General features: G+C 44.1%; 1 protein-coding gene across 3 annotated transcripts in view; it reads right to left on the bottom strand.

The window, feature by feature from the left end:
- TTC29 (tetratricopeptide repeat domain 29) overlaps positions 1-15,817 on the bottom strand; it is a 408,961-nt gene that overhangs the window by 190,770 nt on the left and 202,374 nt on the right. For all 3 annotated transcript variants that reach the window (XM_075335612.1, XM_075335622.1, XM_075335630.1), the window contains one exon: positions 11,896-11,981. In XM_075335612.1, coding sequence (XP_075191727.1) covers positions 11,896-11,981 — 86 coding nt within the window. The remainder of the gene's footprint in view (positions 1-11,895; positions 11,982-15,817) is intronic.

Raw genomic sequence — 15,817 nt, 5'->3', positions numbered from 1 at the left:
CATCTCTATATAGCCATTCAGAAACTACAAGCGGGCCAAGCACCGAGTACCCGAACACCCCAATGCTTGATCAAGGGGTTAGGAAACGTAAAGCAACTGGACCCGGACACAAACATTTTTTTAAAAGACCGTGCTCAGGTTCGAGCCCTGGACACCCAATGTTCGATATGAATCCTAATCTTTACAGTTCAGGTTCACTCATCTCTAGTCATGAACAGTGTCATACTGTAGTCATATGCAGCAGATTTGGTGCAGAAAATCTCTTCTATACCACTGACTGATGACTCAGCAGTATTTCCATAGATTTCTCCCCCATTCACCTATTAAGAATTTTTGTAACACAGCTAAGCAATGCTTCAAGATTCCTATTGTATTGCTAACACTAATTAATCTATAGAAAGGAAATGAACACACTGCTTAGTTATTTACTGGAGTGCCCCATGGAGGTATTTAATTTGAGCATCTCCATCACAACAAAGAAGCTGCTGAGGAGTAAACCATCTTTTTGTTATTCTTACATGTGGAACTTTAGTACAGATAGCCCAGCATAGAATTAAAAGGCTGAAAGAGTTACCTGTTATTAGTAAAATATAATTATGTACAGTGCATAATTAACACAGTGCATATCATTACTCAGGAGTAGTGTTGAGCCCCCCCTAGTGTTCGAGTTCGGTTTGGTTCGTCGAACGGCGGGTGTGTTCGGTGAACGTTCAACGAACGTTCGACGAACACCTTTGAACCCCATTGAAAACAATGGCAGGCAAACACAAACACATACAAACACATTATACATGTACACATACAGTTAATAAACATTGCCATTATACTTACAGGTCCCCGCGATGCGTCCTGCACTCTGTCTCCTGCCGTTTTTCCTTCTGATCATCGCTGCGCCCTCCCGGTAACCAGCACTGATGATAGGACCTTCCGTGACGTCGTCATAGCATGTGACCAGTCACGTGTGTATTATCTCATTGGCTACAGACTGGTCACATGGCTAGACGTCATGCTAGGTGCTGTCAGTGAATCTCCGATACGCGGTGCTCGTTTGAGCATCTCCGTGTACCTGCGAGATGCTTGGGCACATGCTTGGCTCACCGTCCCTGCATGTCGGCACTCTTTACAGAGTCAGCCCACATGCAAGGACTGGATGCCACATCCGGTGAATAGCGGCACTGGGAATCAGGTGATTGGAGATCACCGTTGCTATAGTAACCCACTTGTCAGATTACTATTTCAACGGTGGCAGCGGTGACGTCACCGCTTACAACCCGCAGCCTCTGCTCACTCACTGAGTGATTAGACTGCACGGGAGCAGCAGCGTTCTTCCTCCCATGCAGTGCTGTCTCATGTAGCAGAGCTGCATGGGTTGAAGGAGAAAGAAGACAGAAGACCAGGATCGTGGAGGGGTGACAGGGAGTAATAAACATGAAGTCTCTAAGTGTGTCTGTGTATTTAGTTCTATTAAAGTATTTTTTCTCTGTGCTCTTTTTTTTAACCCTTTATTGGAGATTCTTAATGGTCGGGTCAAACTTGCCTGACATTAAGAATCTATGGCTTAATACTAGCTAGTAAAACAAAGCTAGTATTAACCCATTATTACCCAGCGAGCAACCCGTCACCAGGGCAGCTAGAAAAGTTGGATACAGCGCCAGATGATGGGGCTTCTATGAAAGCGCCATTTTCTGGGGTTGCTACGGACTGCAATTCGCAGCAGAGGGGCCCAGAAACCTCGGGCCAATCTGTGCTGCGGATTCCAATCCCCAGCTGCAGATCTACAAGGCTCAGCATACTCCATCTAGGACTGTATGCAGGAGTTTTTTGCCCCCCCCCAAAAAATTATGTGTACTTTGCCATGTTTTTGTATGCTAGCCAGGTACAGCAGGCAGCTACGGGATGCCCCCAACCCCCAGCTGCCTATTTGTACCTGGCTGGGAACTATAATTATAGGGAAGCCCTTTTTTTTAATTATTTCATGAATTTCATGAAATAATTAAAAAAAAAAAATGACGTGGGCTTTGCCCTATTTTTGTGTCCAGCCAGGTACAACTAGGCAGCTGGAGATTGCAATACATAGCGCAGGGTGACCAAGCTTTCTGGGCACCCCTGCTGCGAATTGCAGTCCGCAGCCGCCCTAGAAAATGGCGCTTTCATAGAAGCGACATCTTCTGGCGCTGTATCCAACTCTTCCAGCTGCCCTGGTGACAGGTGGCTCGCCGGATAATAATGGGGTTAGGGCTAGCTGTATATTATCAACTGGCCCTAAGCCTGAAATTCATGGTGTTATGCCAATATTACACATGGCCACCATGAATTTCTAGTACAGATAAAAAAAAGCACAACACACAGAATAATATTTTTATTAGAAATAAAACACAACACAATTAGTGACTCCATCTTTATTGAAATAAAGAACCCCCCTCCACAGTAATCCTGGGTCAAGGGTCCCGCGCCATCCAATCCGGATCCAATAGCATCTGATCGGTTTGCTGGAAGGCAAAGCGATCAGATGATGTGTCAGGTTTAAGGGCCTAAATCACATGACACAGCAGATGATTGTATAAACGGCCTTTATACAATCAGCTGATACATCAGTGCAAAAAAAAAAAACTACACACTTCTGTGCAGACTCCTGTCCGACAGCAGCAGCTGACAGTTTAGCCAGCCGGGCAGTAAAAAGTTGGCCTCACCGCTCGACTTATAGTGTCAGCTGATGCCGTCAGGTGACCGCATAAGCTGATCATCGCCAGGTCTGAGAGAGAGAAAAGAGGGAGAAAAGAGAAAAAGAGAGAGAGAGAAAGAGAGAGAAAGAGAGAGAAAGAGAGAAAAAGAGAGAGAAAAAAAGAGAGCGAAAGAGAGAAAGAGAGCGAGAGAAAAAGAGAAAAAGAGAGAGAGAAAGAAAGAGGGAAAAATAGAGAAAGAGAGAGAAAGAGAGAGAAAAAGAGAGAGAAAGAGAGAGAGAGAAAAAGAGAGTAAAAGAGAGAAAGAGAGAGAAGAAGAGAGAAAAAGAGAGAGAGAAAGAAAGAGAGAGAAAGAAAGAGGGAAAAAGAGAGAAAGAGAGAGAAAAAGAGAGAGAGAGAAAAAGAGAGAAAAAGAGAAAAAGAGAGAGAGAAAGAAAGAGAGAGAAAAAGAGAGAGAGAGAGGGAAAAAGAGAGAGAGAGAGAAAGAGAAAAAGAGAGAAAGAAAGAGAGAAAGAGAAAAAGATTGAAAAAGAGAGAGAGAAAGAGAGAGAAAGAAAGAAAGAGGGGAAAAGAGAGAGAGAAAGAGAGAGCGAAAGAGAGAGAAAAAGAGAGAAAGAGAGAGAAAAAGAGAGAGAAAGAGAAAAAGAGAGAAAAAGAGAGCGAAAGCAGCCTCATTCAGTTAACTGCTCCGATTTTAGAGGTGTGTCCCGCGGCTCAGAGCTGATATCCGGCTCCTCCCCTCAGTGCATAATTAAATTATAACTATAAATAAATAATAATTATAATTTAAAAATTATAAATAAATTACATTCTTTACAGAGACGTCCGGGACTCGAACTCGTGAACTAATTTTCCTTAGGCGGCAGCTCTACCCATTGAGCCACTGCCTCTAATGATTTGGTAATCTTGACCTCTGTAATGCCGTAGAGAATCCAGAAGTGGATTATTCAGCTACAAAGACAAGAGACAGAGGGAGAAAAAGAGAGAAAAAGTGAGAGGGAGAAAAAGAGAGAGAGAGATCACACGCAGGCACTACCTGAGTGAAGTCTCCAGTGACAGCGCGGTTCACTTCAGTTGCTGCGTGGAGCTGACACAAAGCGCTCGTGTTCTACGGCGCTCCCTGTCAGCTTCATGTAGCAGAGCTGAAAGCGTCGTGTGGATTGCTTCGAACCTGGATTGTTGTTTGGGGATTAATAAAGAGGTAAATGAGGGTTTTTTTTGTCTTTTATTCCAAATAAAGGATTTTTCGTTGTGTGTGTTTATTTACTTTCACTTACACGTTAATCATGGAAGGTATCTCGATGAGACGCCTGTCATGATTAACCTAACTTTATTACCCCGATTGCCACCGCAGCAGGGCAATTCGGGATGAGTCGGGGAGAGTCCCGGGACCGTCGCATCTAATGGATGCGGCAATTCTGGGCGGCTGCTGGCTGATATTGTTAGGGTGGTGGACTTCCCATAACGAGGCACTCCCCATCCTGACAATACCAGCCTCCAGTCGTGTGGCTTTATCTTGGCTGGTACCAAAATTGGGGGGGAACTGCAGGTTTTTTTTTTATTTATTTATTTTACTGCACGATATAGACCCACTCGCCGGCAGCTGTGATTGGTTGCAGTGAGACAGCTGTCACTCATCGTGGGGGTGTGTCTGACTGCAACCAATCATGGGCGCCGGTGGGCAGGGAAAGCAGGGAATACCAGATTGAATAATGAGCGGCAGCCATTTTCAAAAGAGGAAAAGCTGCTGTAGCTTTGTGACAGACGTGCAGCGCCGCGCCCGTGATTGGTGAGTAGGAAAGAGAGAGGGATTGTGCTGGGGATGCAGGACGCATGCAGATACGCAACGTGCGTACATAGCCTTACTGTTTAAAGCCACGCTTTTTTTGATTGAACCGTTATCGAACAGTAACTGGAACTGCTGAACTTGAAGCAAATTGTTTGAGTTTGTCGAACGACTCGAACACCGCCCAAAATCACTCGAATTTGAAATTGGCGCCCGGTTCGATTCGAACCTCGCTCATCTCTACTCAGGAGGATCTATTTCACTACTGTCTAAAGGTACAAGTCAAACTAAGATTATTGCTAGTGATGGGTGGTACCGCAGATACCTGGGATCAGCTGGACCATCCGGGTTTGAAAGAAAACCCCGGTTCGGGCCAGGAATTGAACCTGGATATCTGCCCGGATGCCAATCTCCATATAAGTCTATAGGGACCCGAATCCAGCGGTTTAAAATGGTGGTATTAGGGATAGGGGGATTAGAACAAGCGCATTATATTTACCAGTCTCCCATGCAGCTATAATGCTACTTCAGGGGCCACTTATTAACCTCATGCACATTCACTGTTTCCCCCGCCTACCGACAATCCCGGCATCTGTGATTGGTTGTATTTAGACCACGTCCCCACCCTGTGTAACAGAGAATCTGACTGCTTGCAATCACAGGCATTGTTTGTTTCCCTAACGTGGAATAAAAATAAATAAATTTAAAAAATTGGCCTAGGGTCCCCCAATATTATGATACTCATCACAGATAAAGCATACGGCGACAGGCCGCAGCCTCTAGCCCCGCGCTTATCTTGGCTGTGTGTCAAAATAAAAGGGACTACATCCAGCTTTATTTTAAATAATTTATATGAGTAATTTTAAAAATCGACATGCGGTCCCCCACAATTTTGTTACCCAGCCATGATAAAGCTGACAGCTGGGATTAGTATTCTCTGGCTGGGGAGACCCATGGTTATTGGGATGCAACAATCCCAGAACTTTACCTGGCTCATCCCGATTGCCCCTGATGCAGTGACAATCGGGGTAATAAGGGTTTAATAACAGATCATAGCTGCCAAAAAACCCTAGATTGTCAATGGGTGGCATGTATAAGACTCCTATTACTAATTTGTAAGTAGAAAGAAATAAACACAAACACTGAAAAAATCCTTTAATTGAAATAAAATATAAAAAACACCAACCTTCTTCACCTCTGTATAAACTCCCAAAACACCCAGGTCCGACGTAATCCACATGCTGATTCCAGCTCTGCTACATTTGAAGTGACTGCACAGATATAGAACATGACCGTCTGCTGTGAGCTTCAGGCAGAGAATGAGCTGTGCAATGAGTGATGACCTCACTCAGGTTTTTTGCAGTCACAAGCTGGAGGCTCCTACGGTCCTGCACCTGTGATCGCAGGTGAGGTGAAGGAAGGCTAGCGATTGGGAAGTAGTATAATATATTTACACTACATCACAAACATAATTAGTAGAGTTTATGAGAAAAAAATACCGAGACTTCTTTTTTAATGTAAAAAAGAAGCATGACTTACCTTTTAAGCCCTTTACAGTTACAACTCTGATGTTCTTTGCTGGTCTTTGTAATTGTAGTTGTGCAAAATGCATGAATTACGAGCACTTGAGCAAATCTTGCAAACCTTGGGTAAGGCCAGATGTAGCTTTCAAATCTAAAAGTTATGGCCTTACTTTTTTGTGGGAGAAACAGCTGCTCCCCATGGAAAATCAAATAACTGTTTAGTAGGTAATTGGAAAACCAGAGTGGCAACTGGGTGCTGAAGTTCTTGGCCACATCACTGCCACATCTATTTGAGACATGATTGTCATGTCTGGGGTTATCCTGAAGCACTCAACATGCTGTGACAAACACTAATGACTGTGATATAGAAATCTGATCGATAGTCCACAAGTTGACTTGTCCATCGGTGGATTATAGTTTGTGGCACTGCATTATTATAAGATATGCAGTGTAATATACCTGATAATTGTCCACCCTTACAAAAGTCAAAACCTGCAGACAAAAATCTATAATGAACATTTTAGGATACTTTAGACCAAACATTTTTCTTATATTTCTACAATATAGAGTTGGCATTCCTCTCCTTCCTCAGCTATTCACCAGCTTTTTTTTTTATAGTGGCTTCTGTTAATCACAAAACCCCCTTTCTTGGCAAGCCATCTACCAAGAAGTTATTAAACTCTCCAGCACCAGAGCACTGTGTCTTCAAACTAAGTAGTTTTCTGTCAATCAAGTCACACACGTTCTTTTCAGCTTTTCTCTTCAATACCTTGGAGTTTTAGATTAACTATTCTTTTTTACATTTTTATTCTGAGGAACACTGTCATAACAAGGTTCCTGGTGATAAAATGTGTTCTACTTAGAGTCATATGTATCACGTTAACATTTTCTAAAATAATCTGATATTTTTCAGACTGACATTGTGTTGAATTATTTGATTTTCATGACTACTTACTAGTTATCAGTGTTTTTTGTTTGCAATAAAAGGAATGGCGGTGGCAATGGGGGAGGGGTTAGAGTAGTTAACAAAGGAAGAATAGTGATACCGAAAAATCCATAAAGTCTATACAAATAGAAGCAGCCTCACCTGCAAAATTAAGGGAATATAATAATCATGTAGGAAGAGAAGTATATTGTTGGGATAATGAGACATGGTTGGACAACAGCTATAACCAGGCTGTTAATTTACATGGCTAGCCTGTTCAGGAATGATCCTACAAATAATTGATGAGTAGGGGTTTATCAGTAAAATCAACCTTAAAACCCCTCCAATGTGATAATTATACTGTATATGGAGCTAAAGAAAATGTAGAGTCCGTGTGAGTGGACATAAAGGGAGAGAGGAAGAATAATAAAATACTGATAGGGACTTGTTATAAGTCTCCAAACATAATGGAAGCAGAAGAAAACATTCTCATAAAGCAAATAGATGAGGCTGCGAACCAGGGAGAAGTCATTATTATGGGGGAACTTCAACTACCCTGAAATAAATTGGGGAACAGAAATCTGCAGGTCCAGGAAAGGAGGCATGGTTCCAAGAATAATCTTTCACATCAGGTGCTGGACCAAAAATGACCCAATAAGAGTGAAGGAACTTGTGTAGCAAATTTTAGCCAATAGTCCAAACAGAATATCACATGTATAGGTTGGGGGTAATTTAGATAATAATAACCTCAACATTTTCATTTATCCTTTAATAAGGCCTCCTTCACACATCCGGTTTCCGGTATGTGTGACGTCCGTTTTTACACGTACCGGAGACATGGACACATGTAGATCCATTAAAATCAATGGGTCTGCGCACATGTCTGTGTTTTCACAAGGACCATGCATCTGTGTTTTCACAAGGACCGTGTATCTGTGTGTGCACACAGGGACATGTCCATTTTTCTCCGGCAGCAAGGGTGCCACATGGATCACACACTGATGTGATTCGTGTGACATCAGTGTGACACACACGGGAGAAAACACCGGTCACATAAAAATAAAGAAGTTTTATATTCACCTGTCTCTAACGCTGCTGTCTCTGCCTCTACTGTTGCTTTCGGGTCCCACATATTAAGCTTATGGCAAATTAACTGCACTGACCACGGACCAGGAAGCAACAGTAGCACGGGATACAGCAGCGCCGGACAGGTAAGTATACCAGCTCATGCTGTCCGTGTGCTATCTAGATGTCACACAGATAGCACAGGGACACCACATGAAACATACACACATAAATACGCACCTACACAACGGACCGTGAAATGTGTGTGTTTTACGCGGACGTGTGAAAGACACCTAAGCTGCAGAGTAGAGGGGCAACAAGGACACAATCAAACTACAGGAAGGTAAATTTACCACATCTAAGATTGATCTTAGTGTCATAAACTGGCACAATTTCTTGAGAAATAAAAGTACGTAAAGGAAATGGGACACTTTTAAAAGCATCCTGAATAGGACCTATGCACAATATATACCCTATGGGAATAAAAAAGCGAGAAATAGAGGAAACCACTATGGATAAATACTGCTGTAAGGGGAACAGTAAATGACAATCTTTTTTTTAAAGGATTAAAGCAAGTGGGTAGTAACAAGACATTAAATAATTATAGAGAAAATATAAATTCCATAAAACACAAATCATTACAGCAAAGATTGAAAGTAAAAATATTCTCTTCAACTACATCAATAGTAAGATGACTCAATTTACTTCTCCACAATAATCTGAGTAAAATAGTAGAAAGGAATGTGGGAAAGGCCGGTCTGTTAAACAACATTTAGGGGTACTTTACACACTGCGATATCGCATCCGGAATATTGTCGGGGTCACGTCGTTAGTGACGCACATCCGGCGCCGGTAACGACATCGCAACGTGTAAATCCTAGATGCGCCGATAAATGATCGCAAAAGCGTCGAAAATCGGTGATCTGTGTAGCGTCGGACATTTTCATAATGTCGGGTCGACCGCAGGTACGATGTTCGTCGTTCCTGCCGGTCCACACATAGCTGTGTGTAAACCCGCAGGAGTGACAAACATCTCCTTACCTGCGTCCCGACGGCAATGCGGAAGGGAGAAGGTGGGCGGGATGTTACGTCCCGCTCATCTCCGCCCCTCCGCTTCTATTGGCCGGCCGATTAGTGACGTCGCGGTGACGTCGATGTGACGCCGAACGCACATCCCCCTTGAAGGAGGGATTGTTCGGCGGTCACAGCGACGTCGCCGAGTAGGTATGTGCGTGTGAAGCTGCCATAGCGATAATGTTCGCTACGGCAGCAATCACCACATATCGCATGTACGACGGGGGCGGGTACTATCGCACTCGGCATCGCTAGCCAATGCTAGCGATGTCGCAACATGCAAAGTACCACTTATTCTTAGAATTGTGGGCTCCATTGTATAAAAAGGACATAACTGAGCTAGAGCGAGTGCAGAAAAGAGCGACCAAGATTATTAGGGAATGGACGAACTACAACACCAAGATAGGTTATTGAACGCGGGTTATTCAGTATAGGAAAATGAAGGTTTAGAGGTAATCTCATTACAATGTACAAATATATAAAGGGACAGTACAGAGATTACACTTAGGCCTTATGTATATAGGAAAGAAGGTTTCTCTATCGTTACAGGCAGAGATTATTTAATGTAAGAGCAGTGAGATTATAGAACTCTTTGCCATATGACGTGATAATGCCTTTCTTGAAAAATATAATGTTACAGGTTAAGGGTACCGGATTCTATGATGGGGTGTTGCTCCAGGTAGCCAGTCTGATTGCTGTATGTGGAGTTAGGAAGGAAATTTCCCCTAATAGGGGGGAATTAGCATCTGCCTCATTTGGTTTTTGCCTTCCTCTGGAACATGATAGAATTGTGTCTTCTTTCATGCTTAAAGGGAACCTGTAGAGATCAATATGCACCCAGAACCACGAGTAGCTCTGGGTGTATGTCGCTAATCCCTGCCTAACCATTACTGTATACGCTAGCATAGATAAAGAGAACTTTCGAAAAAGTATTTCTAAAGATCTTTTATCGTATGCTAATGAGCGAGGGCAGTAGCCCCAAGGGCGTTGCTTCCCTTGCTAGATGTCCCCATTAGCATGTTAGTACGCCCCTGTGAGTTTGCTAACATGCTAATGAATGCGCAGCATCAGAGGATGATCTCACTCAACTTTCCACTGCCATCGCTGCTTGATGCTGGATTTCAGCTCAGTGCACATGACCCCGGAGTTTCGGTCATGTGCACAACTTCAGTTTGAAGCCTGGACGCGTACTCCTGGCTTCATAGTGCGCATAACCCAAACTCCAGGGTCATGCGCACTGAGCTGAAATCCAGTGTCGGGTGGCGATGGCAGCGGAGAGGTGAGTGAGATCATCCTCTGATGCTGCACATTTATTAGCATGTTAGCAAGCCCACAGGGACGTACTAATATGCTAATGTGGTGACTAGCATGGGAAGCAACCCCCTTGGGGCTACTGCCCTCGCTCATTAGCATATGATATAAGATCTTTAGATATACTTTTTCTAAAGATCTCTTTATCTATGCTACTGTATACAGGGATGGTTAGGGAGGGATTAGCAATATACACCCAGAACTGCTCATGGTTCTGGGTGCATATTCCACCTGACAGGTTCCGTTTAAAACTATGAATACGATCCCTAACAAATTATATTGGGAAACTCAATGGGTTAATTTGCAAATGGGTGTTGCCAGACTGTTATCAATGAGGGGGTGTATTTCTTCCCACTGTATGACATTGCTCAATCATAAGCAGGAAGCAACACTCAAAGGCAAGAAGAATAGACCCCCACCACAGTTTACAGGGTTCTCAGCGTGAGATATAATGATGCAACCCTGATCTCCTGGTCTAACCTCCTGCATGATTTAGTGGAAAGGCAGTAGCAGCACAGCTGTGTCATATTGCAAACCCTTCTATCAGCTTAATATCTTTCATAGCACTGTTAGCTGCCCCTCCCCACACACTGCCTGTCCATTTATGTATCAGCAATCACACTTATGTCTGCTATTTTCAACTTGTAATCACTCTGCAGTGAGATCAGAGTTGTCATTATATCTCACACAGGAGTAACTTGCCTGTTTTTGGCTCCTCTTGTTTGAGTTTGATAATACAGACAGACATGATATATATGCTATTTACTTGTAGAGTTCCCCAATATCTGCATATAAATATTGTTTCTGCAGGTGACAGGTTCCCTTTAAAAAGAACCTGTCAGCACGATTTAGCAATGCAAAGTAAAGACATAACTGTAATGACGCTGTAATACTGATTAAATTGCTAACTTTGGTGAAGAAATCGGCTTTGTGGATCTTCTTTAATCATCATTTGAACTTTTATTCTAATGAGATTTCGGTGCACAGGGGCTGGTTGCAGATTGAAATCTCAGCTCAATGAAGACATCAGAAGACCAGTTGTTAGATCAAATTGCTTATACGCTTCTCACCAATGACGGTGGCGGCATAAAATTTCAAACAGGACGTAGGGCAATGAAAAATTATTGGACTGTCATTGAAACAATGAAGGCAGGCAGAGGGGCAGGAGCAAGAGGAAAAGAAACAATATACAGTCCGGCCCCTGAGCACCGAAATCTCATTAGCAGAAAACTTTAAATGGTGACTAAACAGGAACAAAAAAAGTGGATTTCTTCACCAAAGTTATCAATTTAATAATTATTATAGCACGAGTACAGCCATGTCTTTACATTAAACAATAGTTTTGTAAATAGGAAGGCAAGCCATAATTGTATTCACATGACACAGTTACACTTTTTCAGGGTGCAGCTGTTTAGATGCCACTTTCGTATTGTATAACTCATGGCAATCCCAGACCATGCAATTTGTGTACTATGCAAATTAGATATATGAAAAATATTTAAAATTAGTCGTCAATATAATAGTTCTTACTCTGATTGCAATCTGAGGATTTCCGGATGAAATATGAACTAATCCCAGTCGATATGCTGCTTCACCTTCCATTTTTTTATCGCACCCTGGAAGAAAAGAAAAGAAACTTAAAAAAGAGGAATTCGTTTTTAAAGGGATTATTTCACAACAACCATCTCCTGTCCATGTACCCTGTTAGGGTTTAAAAATATAGAGCAATTAGACCCCCTCATGCTGGACCAGAGAGCCATTCTGGAAGGCCAATTCATGCATATCATAAGCTGCCATTTATTTGGCCAGCATGCAATGTAACATTTCCCCTGCAGCGGCCACTGATGGTAAAGGGAATACGTGTAATCAGCTTCCCCCTATAATTTCTGACTGCTAGGAATTAGAAAAATAGATACTTTTAATAGAAGTAGAAGATACATACACTCAAATGTAACAGAACTATAACATAGGTGCTTAAAAAGATACATGATTGGCAGAATGAAAGCTCCATTTGAGCATATTTTCCTTCTCCATATTTGGTGGCTGGTTTCCTCTGTAAGATACCAAGACACTAGAACTGAGTATTCATCTACCTGTATATTTTTCCATACCCATAACCGTATGAAGGTTTCATTTTTTTACAAGTTATATTTTTAAATGACACGATTCATTTAATCATGTGATGTACTGGAAAGTGGGAAAAAAATTCCAAGTGCGTTGAAATTGAAAAAAAAGTGCAATTTCAAAGGTTTGGGTTTTTTTTTATTTACCATGTTCCTTATAAGGTAAAACCAATCTGGCATTATGATACTCTAGGTTAGTACAATTACCAAACATGCATAGTTTTTTTTTACTTAAAGGAGTGGTCCACTACTCAGTATAGTGGCCACACATCGATGTAAATCTCATAAGGAAGGCTTTTCTCAAATACCTTGTGTAGTACATTGTGCCTCTGAGCGACGCTATTGCTGTCTTCTTATTTCCCTGACATGACTCCCGGGCTCCATGACCTCTGAGATCCGGTGATGTTACGTCAACTTCAGGTTGACCCAACATCATTGAGCCCGGCCCCAGTCTCCCTGAGTGACTGGGCTGTGGGTGGAGTTTCACCGCTTGTCACAGCCCAGCGTCTGACTGGGGCCAGGCGCAGTGATGTTGAGTCAACCTGAAGTTGAACGGCGCTATTGTGGTCCGCTCATCTCCCTGACATGACCCCTGGGCTCTGTCACAGCCCAGCATCTTGCGCACTCTCTCCTTCACTGCAGAGTGCCGTAAGTAGGCGTGATGCTGGGCTGTGATGGTGGGCTGTGACGAGTGGTGAAACTCCGCACACAACCCAGTCACTCAGGGAGACTCAATGATGTTGGGTCAACCTGAAGTTGACATGACATCACCGGATCTCAGAGGTCATAGAGTCTAGGGGTCACGTCATGGGGATGAGCAGACCGCAATTGCACCATTTGGAGGCACAATTGACTACACAAAGTATTTGAGAAAAGCCTTCTTTATGAGCTTTACATCAATGTGTGGCCACTATGCTGTGGAGTCGACTACCTCTTTAAGTGGTGAAAAATTTTTTGAAATCTGTTAAAAGATTTTTTTTGCTTGTCGCTATATTCCAAGACCAGTAACATTTTCCGTTTTCTGCATATTGGGCTGTTTGAGGGCTTGTTTTTCCACCCTGAGATATTATTTTTACTGATATCATGTTGGGCTAGATACAATGTTTTGATCACCTCTTATTGCATTTTATTGCGATGTTGCGGCCAAATGAAGGGAATTTTGTTACTTACCGTAAATTCCTTTTCTTCTAGCTCTTATTGGGAGACCCAGACGATTGGGGTATAGCTACTGCCCTCCGGAGGCCACACAAAGCACTACACTAAAAAGTGCAAGGCCCCTCCCCTTCTGGCTATACCCCCCCGTGATATCACGGGTTCTCCAGTTTTAGTGCCAAAGCAAGAAGGAGGAAAGCCAATAACTGGTTTAAACAAATTAACTCCGAGTAACATCGGAGAACTGAAAAACCGTTCAACATGAACAACATGTGTACCCGCAAACAACAAAAAAATCCCGAAGGACAACAGGGCGGGTGCTGGGTCTCCCAATAAGAGCTAGAAGAAAAGGAATTTACGGTAAGTAACAAAATTCCCTTCTTCTTCAGCGCTCTATTGGGAGACCCAGACGATTGGGACGTCCAAAAGCTGTCCCTGGGTGGGTAAAGAAATACCTCATGTTAGAGCTGCAAGACAGCCCTCCCCTATGGGGAAGCCACTGCCACCTGCAGGGCTCTTCTACCTAGGCTGGCGTCCGCCGAAGCATAGGTATGCACCTGATAATGTTTGGTGAAAAAATGTGCAGGCTCGACCAGGTAGCTGCCTGGCACACCTGTTGAGCCGTAGCCTGGTGTCGTAATGCCCAAAACGCACCTACGGCTCTGGTAGAATGGACCTTCAGCCCTGAAGGAACCGGAAGCCCCGCAGAACGGTAGTCTTCAAGAATTGGTTCTTTGATCCATCGAGCCATGGTGGCTTTAGAAACCTGCAACCCCTTGCGCGTACCAGCGACAAGGACAAAAAATGCATCAGAGCGGCGCATGGGCGCCGTGCGGGAAATGTAGATTCTGAGTGCTCTCACCAGAACTAACAACTGTAAATCCTTTTCATACCGGAGAACCGGATGAGAACAAAAGGAAGGAAAGGGTATATCCCGATTAAGAAGAAACGCGGATACAACCTTAGGGAGAAACTCCTGAATAGGGCGCAGCACTACCTTGTCCTGGTGGAACACTAGGAAGGGAGCCTTGAATGACAGAGCCGCCAGCTTAGACACTCGCCGAAGCGACGTGATCGCAACCAGAAAGGCCACTTTCTGTGACAGGCGCGAAAGGGAAACTTCCCTCAGAGGCTCGAAATGCGGCTTCTGGAGAGCAACTAGTACCCTGTTCAGATCCCATGGATCTAACGGCCGCTTGTACGGGGGCACAATATGACAAACCCCCTGTAGTAACGTGCGCACCTTAGGAAGACGTGCTAGACGCTTCTGAAAAGAACACGGATAGTGCCGAGACTTGCCCTTAAAGGGAGCCGAGCGACCAACCTCTTTCCCAACCAGATTGCAGGAGGGAAGGCAAAGTAGGCAATGCCGATGGCCAGGGAGACCCTCCCTGAGCAGAACACTAAGATAAGAATATCTTCCACGAGTTGTGGTAGATCTTGGCAGACCGCGGCTGGCTAGCCCGTCTCATGGTGGCAATGACGCCGTGCTCACGGTCGACCGACGGTGAGATGCCACAGATCACGGTACCACGACCTCCCCGGCCAGTCTGGGACGACGAGGATGGTGTGGCAGCAATCGGTAGCTGGAACTGTGAACAATCCTGAGCCAAGGCGCCTGTCGCCAGAGCTCTTTGATCGTAAGACCGCGTCATGAAAATCGGGACCTTGTTGTTGCCGAGAAGCCATGACGTCGACGTCCGTCTTCATCCTGCGTCTACAGAATTCTTGCAAACAAACGGGTGCAGAGCCCATTCCCCTGCGTCCACGCCCTGGCGACTGAGGAAGTCTGCTTCCTAGTGTCGTACGCCCGGGATGTGAACAGCTGATATGGTGTATGCTCTGTCTTCTACCCATAGCAGAATCCGCCGGACCTCTTGGGAGTCTTGTCGACTGCGTAGTCCGCCTTGGTGGTTGGTGTATGCCACCGCTGTGGATAGTCCGACTGAATTCGGATCTATTTGCATTCCAGCCACTGCAGGAAGGCTTGCAGTGCAAGATACACTGCCCAGAGCTCCAGACCACTGAGTTGAAGAGTGGACTCCTCTGAAGATGGTCTTTGACCGTCTGGAAAAGCTAAAACTCGCCTCTGGATGAGGCGCCTCCTTGAAGGAGAGACTGTCCCCTCGTCTGTAGTGAACGCTGTTTGTCCAGCGGAAGCTTCACTATCGCTGAGA

Source organism: Anomaloglossus baeobatrachus, chromosome 1, assembly GCF_048569485.1.
Source record: "Anomaloglossus baeobatrachus isolate aAnoBae1 chromosome 1, aAnoBae1.hap1, whole genome shotgun sequence".
Lineage (NCBI taxonomy): Eukaryota > Metazoa > Chordata > Amphibia > Anura > Aromobatidae > Anomaloglossus > Anomaloglossus baeobatrachus.
Note: the sequence above shows the minus strand (reverse complement) of the source record. Positions and strands in the feature narration are given on the sequence as shown.